Raw genomic sequence first — 10,824 nt, forward strand, 5'->3', positions numbered from 1 at the left:
ACTCCCTACTATATGATTTTAGAGAAGTTACTTAAATCTGATTTTCTATCTGTTGATGACACATGATGATCGCTTCCTCATGGTGTCACATGAAATCATCTCCAAAGAGCTTAAGGTACTCAGGAAGCACTTAACAAATAGTAACTTTATTCCTGTGGTTCCCCCTTGTACAGATACCAGCCTCCCTAGTACTCATAGTACTAGTCTTACTACTGCCATACCGTCTTTCAACTTAATGGAAAGATGACTCATTGCGCTCAGGTACTCTCTGACCAGGTGGTCCACCTGTGTACTGGTGTTAACCTAAAGTATATGGTCAAAATTATCCTAGTAACCAATCCAAGCTTTCCATACAGATGGAAGTTATATAGGCTTAGTGGCACACCTGAAATTTTTTAGCACAAGCTTGGAAGTTGTGGGTAAGTGGTAATTTTATAACTAAAATTACAATGAAATTTTGATCCGGGATCTTTTTCTTTCCTTTCCTATCTCCTTCTTTGTTTTTGTTTCCTTTTTCAAACTTCCTTTTATGAGTTGTTTTCTGGGGCACTATGGGTTAGGAAGCTATTAATTACTCCTGATTCTAATTTTCAATAAGATTTAGTAGGGATTAAACTGCTCCTTGAAAAGAGAGATTAAATGTCAGCAAATTACATGAATTGATTTTCAAATTGTTTTGGTAATAATGCATTTTTCTACTTGATAATGCTGCTGAAAAAATAATTTTAATTAAAATTTAAATGTATTTTTGTCATTTTATGAATCCTAGGGAAACTAAGTTTCCTTGCGGGGAATATGTTAAGAACATAACATTCTTCTCTAACCCCATAATTATTATGATCAGGGGGATGTCTGTAATCCATTCCATTGCAATTACATTGTGCATCCCAGACAGCTCAGGATCTGTTTATAAAGGACAAATGGATTTCCCACAGCTGCTTGCCCATCAGTACAGTCTTCATGCAACAGTGTATGCACTAAAACAAGACTGGAACTTAAACTTCCAGAGCCTTCGAATGTCTTTCAAAAGTTTCTCCTGACACATACTGCCTAATTTTGCACATGATTACAGAAGAGTGAGAGTCAACACAGAGGAAGGGGCTATGGGAATGATGCTTGTGCACTTGTCAGTCTCTTCAAGAATTAGCAGGTATTCAGTCTTGTTCTGACCATGGTCACTACCGTGCTCTCCCTGTGAAGACTGAAATCTGCTGTGGACAGTATGGGACAGCATGGGTGTTTCTTCTAATATGCATCAGTTGATTGTCACCCAGTCTCACAGCTGGAAAATATTTCCTGTGAGCTGAATGTTTACAATAAAGACTCACAGAGAGTGAGCAAAAGGGAGGGAAGGAGGAAGAGGGACAATAATCCAAGTCCAGGTCAAGGCAAGGTCTTGTTGAACAGACCTCACAGTCCGGCTGCTCTAGTGTTAAGAGTAATCATCAGAACTTGATGCCAGTGGCTCATGCCTGTAATCCTAGCTGTCAGGGAGGCTGAGGTCAGGAGAATGGCATAGGAGGATCGTGTTCAAGCACCCATAGCTGTGTGCTGTGGTGCACCACCATTTACAGTGGGAAGTGTAAAATAGGACTGTGGTCCAGGCCAGCCTGGGCCAAAAGAAGACCCTATCTCAAAAACAACTGAAGAAAAAATGGCAGGAGACATGGCTCAAGTTATAGAGCATCTGCCTAGCAAATGTGAAGTCCAGAGTTCAAACCCCAGTTCCACCAAAGGAAAAAAGAATAATCAACAGAATTTTCAATTAGAATATTAAATCCTCCGAGTTGTGCTTAATAGCTCATGATGCAGTAGGTATATCTTTGTGACTATGTATTAGCTATAATAAAGTCCTCACAAGCATCTTGGAGGTTGGGTATCATTAACCCTATTTCATGATTGAAGAAACTGAAGTGAGATGACCTTGCATGCATTTTTCCAAAAAGTCTCCCAATTACAAAACAGGAAAGTTTGAATCTGGACGCAGACCTGTCTGCCTGCAAACCCATGTTCTCTCAACTATATATCCCTTCTCCTCAGCTTGCATGCTGAAGGATACATATGTCTTCACATCCTTCCATTCCAATCCTTTCATTCCAATCCTCCCTTGGAAATAACTTCCTAACGGTGAACTGTCTTAATAACGCTCTAGTTTGTTTCTAGGGGAGAATATTGGCCTTCAGAGTAGGCTCCTTCTACCACCTTTCTATTTCTAAAAATCATTTGATGATTTCTTGTTCAGAGCTCATACACCTGTCAAGAGAGACTATGCAATTTATCCCTCGGGATAGTTAACATTTCCCCACCATGAGATGTCACGTGCTCTCAGAAATTGAAATGCAGGAACTCCCTCAGTGCTGGTCCTTTAGATTAGTGGTTGTCATTGATACAGTGTCTCCTCAGAATTGCAGACCCAAAGAGGGTGTGAGCAGCCAACAGACTCCTTCTTGGCTCCTGTGGTTATCAGCATCCTGGCTGCTGATAGCAGGGTTTCTGGAGCTGTTTTTGTTTTTCAGAATGTTCATGGGAACTGAGATGATTCAGAGAAAATGCCTTCCTTAAGTCTCTTGTTTTAAAGGAAGGCAGCCAAACACCCACCCATCTGGCAGTCAAATTCTTCCAGTCTGAAACAGAAGGAATTTTGGAGGCCTGAAGAGACATGCGCAAATATTTCTTGCTTCTGTTCTTACCATGTGAGATTCAGAGACTTTTTCTGTCAGCTACCATGGCAGCATCTTTAAGAAGCTGTGAATGGAAGAAAAACAGCCCCAAGTGAGCCACACTCTGCTGGAATTGAATGTCCCTTCTTGTGTCCTGATGTCCACAATTCCAATTTGTCGTCCATTCCCTCTCAGTAGCTTCATTCTGTGAACTTCTTGACTCTGTCCTCATTTTGTGCATGAATTTGACATCCACCTGCTGCTCTCTGGAGTCTAGAGAGTATGTGCTCCCTGCTAGCTCCAACTAATTCTAAAATGTCACAGTTTCTATTAAAATGCTTCCAGCTACTGCCAGAGTAAACACACAGATTTGTCTTTCCTGGGTATGCTGTGAGTTCATGGTGTAAAGAAGTTTCTGGTTTTAAAATAGACTTCTGGCCTTTCCACTGGGAAGGGTGGTTACTTTACCCACCTTCCTGAGAATCTCAGAGGCTGAGAGGGTGAAGGCGGGGGGGAGCAGAGGGGAGAGATGGCCCAAACAGTGTATACACATATGAATAAATGTATAAACAATTTTTTAAAAAAGAATCTCAGAGGCCAAGATGTTGTCATCTGATGTAGTCCTTGTGGCCTGTCCCTCAGACTACATCTCTTCCCCAACTGTCTTGTCACCTCTGTAATCATCCACACAACTCCTCCTCTACCTGTTTCAGAACCTGAAGTACAGCTGCTGTCACCTCACCTTCCCTCCTGTCAGCTGTCCAGGGCTCCACATGTACAGACTGCACCAGCCTACTTTCAGCCTTACATTTACCACCTTTCACAGTTGGTCACCAACATCACCCACCAAAAATTAGCCCACATTATTCTTCCCACCCAAATTGGGATGCTTACATACTCTATTCGCCTGGAATACCTGTGCCATAGCTCTCTGTTGACAACCTAAGCACTTGTGCTGGATACTCTCTTTAACCACTCCCTGCCATTCTTCAACTTTCTCTACCCTACAATATGCCTCTGGAACTGAACTGTTATGGGTGGTGTTAATGAGTCCCTTTGCCCTCTGGCTTATGATTAGATTTTGCCCAAGGAAGACCCAGAAGGATATTGGGAGGCACCAGAAGGGGACAGCATCTCTAACTTCTACATGCAACCACAGCTCCCTCCTCTCTACCCACTGTCCTGCAGGTATAGCTGTTCTCCCTGGGTCCAATAATTGTGTTTCTCTCTCTCTCTCTCTCTCTCTCTCTCTCTCTCTCTCTCTCTCTCTCTGTCTCTCTCTCTCTCTCTCCTTTTAGGCCTACAGATAGTAATGCTTCTCCATTTTTCCTAGCCTCAGGTGTTCCAACATCCCTGACCATTTTTATATATAATCATTCCATTAAACTCTCCAAGTTGCCTCCTTGGAAAATCCCATATAGCACCTTCCAGGCCCAATTTGCTCAGAAAATTTGCTTTCAGTCAGAAAATATACTTTTGCCAAAGGGCTTACACACTTCCTTTGAAATCTCTCTTCTAAGGTGTTACTCCAATAAGGTTTTTTATAACAAACATTCTAACTATAGGTCACTTAAAAGTATTTTGCTAATAATTACTATTATTTTTATTCTGAAAATGAGTATCTACTAATTACATTTATATGAGTGTTTTATTCTGTTTAATCTATACAATTTTTATTAACATGTATTTTTATTAACACATTTCATTAACACACATTCAGTGTGTTATTTCCACATGTAAATAACACATATGTGCATTTAAAAAAGGAATAAAATCAATGATCTCCAAAAGAAAATATACTCTCATCTTCTATTTTATTCTGTATTAACACAGAGTGGATGGCAAAACAGAGACTCTGCCTTCAGGGAGCTTACAATATAAGAGGGAAATATGTGAGACAAACTAGTACAACCAAGGGAGGTGATGTTATGATAAAGAGAGAGCAATCTAGGGTTTGGCAAGATCACTCATTGGTATGAACTCTCCACTGTTCCTTTGGACAAAGGGATTCTTATAGTACTCAGTACCTTCTGACTATATTGTTATTACTGTGTACACACTTTCTCTACTACCGTTGCAAATAAGCTTTTTGAAAGCAGACATTGTGTCTTTTTACCTTACATCTATTGTAGGCCTTAGCCCACTGCCTAGAATATTGTAGGGACTCAATAAATATTTGTCCAGTTGAATTGGATTGAATCTTCAGAATATTTATGGACTTCAGATCCAATCCACCCACTGAAGGATTTATGTTTCAGGCTGGAGGATGGTGAGTTCCCACCCTTTCTGAGCTACTGAACTAATAGAAAACATACTTTACTAGTTTAGAAAGAAAATCACTGCACAGAAAGAAGACACCTAAATGTAGGGAGGGGGGTTGATAAGATTTTGTCACCTTAAGACATGCTGTTAGGGTTATTTGCCAGTTGGCATGGGAGCCATTCATTTTCAGGGGAAATAGTTGAGATTTCTTCTGTTCTTTTTCTGCCTCACTTAGCTTGTGTTGCATCTAATAGCACCATAGCTGAACTCAGTGAGGGATAGGAATGAATAGGAGGGAAACCACAACTCTACTCCAGAACAAGAGATTTGGGGAATTGGTGGGAGAACCTTTGTATAAATTTTTTAAAACTTGAGCCAGTGTGGAGAAAATTCAAGCAGCGTCCTGGGCCAATGGAACAATGACAAGTCAGAAAGTGGGAGAGAGAAGAGAACTCTGGCAATAATGGTTATCATAATTTCACAGAAACATACTTCCTTCTCCCCCAAATAGTTGTTGGACAAAATAATAACTGTCTTTATAAATATATCGCATAGCAGTAGGCGAAGTAAGAGAATTCTCCGAGGTAAGAAATGATAAAGTGAGAATCTATAGAAATGAACTGTGGAGTCCAGCATTTGTCTGCCAATCTGTGCCTGTGTTATTTATTTAATTAGTTAGTCAGAGCGCAGGTTTTTAAGAAGCAGTGAATTCATCTAGGACAGGTGTCAAACATGGGGTCCCTAGTGTCCTTATAAAATCTAAGATACTAACTTTGAATTTATGAAGATAAATAAGTGACCTATAATTTGTAAGTTCTCCACTATCCAAATTGAAATAAAGTGTGTAACTTCCAAACTAATAAAGAAAGGGATGAGAAGAAGGGAAAAACAGATCAACCCAAAAGGAGACAAGAAAGAAAGAGGGAAAAAAAGAAACCTAAAAAGAGATGAACAAGTTGAGAGCTAAAACAAAGATGGTATAAATGAATACAATTTAACAATAATCACACTCTGCATAAATGGATTATACTCGCTAAACAAAAATCAAATATTTTCAGACTAGGTTTTGAAAGCTTAACTATAAACTACTCATAAGAGAAAGCCCTAAAAACACAAGGACAAAGAAAGACTGCAAGTAAAATGATGGGGAAGAACATACTAGCATAATACTTTGCTTACAGAAGCAGGTGTGGCTGTATTCAATATTAAGAAAAGCTAGACTATGGTACAAAAACCCTTACTACATAAAGAGGATGACTACATATTAATAAAATTTCAATTTACCAGGAAGATAGAATTCTAAATTTATATGCCCCTAAGAGCACAACTTTGAAATATACAAAAAAGAAATTGCTGGAACTACAGGAAAAGAAAACATACTCAAAATCACAGAGGGACATTTTCACACATAGCTCTCAAAATTGATAGATCAAAGAGACAATAAATTGATATGGAGTTAAAAGGTTTGAGACACGCAATTAGCAAGCTTTAACTAATGGACATACACAGAACATTGAAAACTTTCCTCAAATACTATGCATGGAACATTTATGAAAATGGATAATATAACAGGCCATGGAGAAAATCTCAATAAAATTCAAAGGACTGGTATCATATAACCATATTACATAACAGTTACTGTAGAAATTGATAGTGAAAAATAAGGAGACCCCCAAATTTAGAGAATTAAAAAAAACTCTAATGCATGAGTTGTAGAAAAAAGTCAAAATGGGAATTAATAATTATTTAGAACTGAATAATTAGTAAAATACTAATCAGAACTGATGACAAAGCTAAAGCAATGTTAGGGGAAGACTGTAGCCTTATTGCTCATGCTAGAGACAAAGAAGTCTGTAAAGTAATAAGCCAAGCATTTAACTCAAGAAGCTAGAAAATGAAAGTAAACCCAGAAAAAGAAGGAAAATAATAAATCTAGGAGCAGAAATCAATGAAAGAAAAACTACTGCATAGTAGAAAGTATCCAAAAAGTCCCAAGCTGCTGTTTTTTGTTTTCTTCAAAAGACCAACAAAAATGACAAATTGCTGGTAAGGTTGATAACCAAAAAGAGAAAAGACACTGATAAGACACAACAGAAATAAAAATAAGGACATTGCTATAGATGTGGAAGACATTTTCAAAAATAAAAGCTGAGTTTTATTGACAACTTTTAATGACTATTTTGAATATTTAGATAAAACTCACAAATTCCCAGCAGAATGTAATTCCCCTGAGTAACTCAAGAGGAAACAGAAAACCTAAATAGCCCAATAACTGTAAAAGAAATTGAATCATTAGTTAAAGTTATTACCATAAAGGATCAGACTTAATGTGGTTTTGTTTTTTAAAAAAAGTTCCTCAAAATAACCCAGAAATAAATACTTCTAATCTTACATATGCTATTCCAGAATGTAGACAAAGAAGGAACTCCATTTTATCAATGGCTGTATCCTTGCTACTAAAACTGGGTAGCCACAAATAAGGCGAATTTTTTTAAATGTTTCACTTTGAATAGCACCGGAAGTTATAACTCATCAAGGAAAATAACTACTAAAATATAGGCAAGACTGTATTATGAAATTTTAAAGATGTTACATAAGACTTAAGTAAATAGAAACACATAGCAACAAGAGCACAATGTCCTAATAAATAGATGTAAGATCTTCTCCAAATTGATATGAAGGTTAATATAATTCCAGTCAAAATCCAAAAGTATTTTTTGTGGAATTATAAAATGATTCTGAAGTTTATCAAGAAGAGCAACTGGTTGAGAATAGTCAAAGTGCTCCTGAGGAAGAACGAAGGGAAGGTAAGAGGACGTGCCTGCCAGATGTCAAGAATCAGAAAGCAACAGGCAGTTGAGATGGCATATGCTAGTACTTCCCACCAACGACCAGAGGCAGGGGACCCCCAAATGCCCCGACTGCAGAGCCCTAACACAGGGCAAGAGTGATTCTGCAGGTCAGCGGGGAAGAGGGTGCACTAGCTGATAAGTATGTCTGGACTACTGAAAAAGAGAAATAGAAGCCTACCTTGCATTCTACACAAGAATTCTAACTCTAGATGGAGTCAGACTTTAAAAGCAAAAGTCATGACTGTATTTTTCCATTTTTATTAGCATATAATAGTTGTACGGGGGGATACATTGTGCTGTTTTCAAATATGCTTACAATATTTCTCAATTAGATTCACCCTTTTCATCATTCTCCCTCATGCTCCTTACCCCTTTCTTAGAACAATTTCAACAAGAAAATCATAACTTTAAATACTGAGAATATCTTTATGATATTAATGTAGGGAAGTACTTCTTAAATAAGGCATGCCCAGTATGAATTATAAAGGAAACATTTCAGAATTCAACCACATATTCAAACATATACACATACTAAACAGTGAAAATATATGAATCAGAAGCTGGAAAATGATACATGAAAACTTAATACCAACCAAAGATTACTATAAAAATATATCAAGAACTCGAACCAGGCACAGTGGCTCATGCCTGTAATCCTAGCTTTCTGTGAGGCTGAGATGGGATTATCACAGATTGAGTTTAGCACAAATAGTTTGTGAGATCCCATATCTAAAATGACCAGAACAAAAAAAAAGGGCTGGAGTGTGACTCAAGTGGTAGAGCTTCTATTTTGCAAGCATGAAGCCCTGAGTTCAACTTCCAGGCCCATCTAAAAAAAAAACATTGCTTTGGCAATGCCAAGTACTGGAGCAGATGTGACACAAAAGACTCTTACACTGAAACTGAAAGTATAAATTGAAAAGGGAAACATTTTGGAATTGCATGATAAAACTTAAACACACACATACTCTGTAACTCAGCAATTCCACTTCCATATTTTGACTCTAGTGAATGTTAATAATAGCATATACTAACAGAAAACTGGAAAAACCTAAATTCCCATTGTCAGGAAAATGGATAAATAAATACAATCAGATAATGTACAACAAAAAAGAAAGAAAACTTTACAGCCATGCATGACAAGCTGTCACCCCTCTGAGTAATATATAGTTATGTTCTCTCCTGTCTTCTGTGGATATGGTGCATGTCACACAAAACAAATGATCAGGCTGCTAGAATCCACAAGAAGGGCCACGTCAGTTTTCAAGCATGAATTAGACAGAAAGTTTACCTGAGGCTCTGATTCAAGGCTGAAACGAGAGCGAAGTGAAAAGAAATCTTTAAAATGGAGCAGAGGCCCCTGCTGGTGCCCTTGGAGGTGGCTGGGAATTTCATGACAGCGGGAAATAAATGAACCATTTGAGAAGGAAACTTTGAGCAAAGGAATATTGACCTTTTTTGTATCCAGGAAGGTGCATCTCTTGAACTCTTGCAGATACAAAAAAAGATGCTATCTTTTTAAAATATGAGAACTCTTGTGCTAGTTACTTCTAGAAATAAACGTCTATTTTCCCTCACTTAGCAGGAAGTCCAGCAGTGGGCAGTGCTGAGTTTGCTCAGTGGTCAGCAAGAGTTTCTAAATCGAGGCTCCTCTGTCTTCCTCTCTGCCATTTTTTGCTCCTTAACAGCTCCTAACTTCCATCTACCTTTAACACAGTTTTAGGGATATTTTCCCAACTCTTTTGTCAGTAAAGTAAAGACTTTCCTAGAACTTACCACAGTCTGCCACTTCTATCCTACTGGTCAGAAAGGTGTCATGTAGCCATTTCTTGCTGCAGGAGAGCCTGGGAAAGTAATTATTTTGCCATTGCAGCCAGTAATAGGAGCAGACAAAGGGAAGGGATGAGGGTAGCAGTAGCTTCTGAGCTGCTGTCAGCAGTGTTTGTCAAAATAGCCCACTCAGAATTCTTTCTCTTTTCTCTCCAGGTGCCAGTCTACGTGAAGACTTACAAAAGTATTTCTCCTTCCATCACACCCATGGAGACACCGTGACTGTCATGGATCCAAAGCAGATGAATATCGTTTCTGCCATTTGGGCTGTTGTCTCATATGTCGTTGCAGACATGGAGGAAATGCTGCCCAGGTCCTAATGAGAGCAAGAAAGGAGGCACTTTCACCCTTGCCAGCCAGGAATCCTGGGTCTGCAACTTCAAGAAACTGCTCTTCACATAAAAGCTAAATATCATTGATCTTCAAAGCACATCTTTTTTTGTACTTTCTGTTATCCTCTTTCTTCATATTTTCCAAGTTATTGTTTCTAGAGTAAGGAATGACTCCTGCTACCCACAGAATCCACATTTGAAAGGGATATTTGTGAGGGCATTTCTTTAAACCATCTTTTAAAAATATTGTGTTTACTCTGAAAATAAACATTGAACTTTTGGATTTTTATGTGTCCATTTATGAATATTAAATATAATGAGATCAATTTTATAGTTTGTATTATTGAAGAAACAGAGGAAATTCACAATTGTAGTAATATCTTAATTGAAGGTTTGGAGGCATTTGGCTTTTTATTTTGTATATTTTTATATTACATGAATTTTTCAAGTGAGCTATGGAAGATTTAATTAGCAGGAAAGAAAGATATTCCCATTTGGGAAAATTAAGAATGAATAATCAAATTGCCTTATTAAAGATGAGTTCTAATATTTAGCACTAGATAAATAAAAATGTCATTTGATGCTTACATCTTATCTATTTCACACATTTCCATAATGTTGCTGAGGCTGAAGCTCAGAGAAGACAAATAATATTCTCAGGGTCCTGCAGAACAAAAACATTTGTCCTCATCCACTGTGCAGTCACTCCTGTTCCTCCTTACACAATGTCTGGTGCTCAGTAAAGAATTACAAGATACACCAAAAAAAAAAAAAAAAAAAGCAAGAAAAAACAAACTAATTAACATGAGATAAAACAAGAGAACCAGACTAAAAGACAACCCGGAAGTTGGCACCATCAGAGGGGGTTTAACTTGACTGTGATTTATA

The 10,824-nt window shown here is 37.9% G+C and overlaps 1 protein-coding gene across 1 annotated transcript in view; it reads left to right on the forward strand.

The window, feature by feature from the left end:
* Positions 1–10,219, forward strand: part of Cpq (carboxypeptidase Q) — a 460,643-nt gene extending 450,424 nt beyond the window's left edge. The window contains exon 9 of the mRNA XM_074068881.1: positions 9,761–10,219. Within this exon, the coding sequence (XP_073924982.1) occupies positions 9,761–9,924 (164 nt within the window). The 3' untranslated portion in view covers positions 9,925–10,219. The remainder of the gene's footprint in view (positions 1–9,760) is intronic.
* The last annotated feature ends 605 nt before the right edge of the window (positions 10,220–10,824 follow it).

Source organism: Castor canadensis, chromosome 3, assembly GCF_047511655.1.
Source record: "Castor canadensis chromosome 3, mCasCan1.hap1v2, whole genome shotgun sequence".
NCBI classification, from domain to species: Eukaryota; Metazoa; Chordata; class Mammalia; order Rodentia; family Castoridae; genus Castor; species Castor canadensis.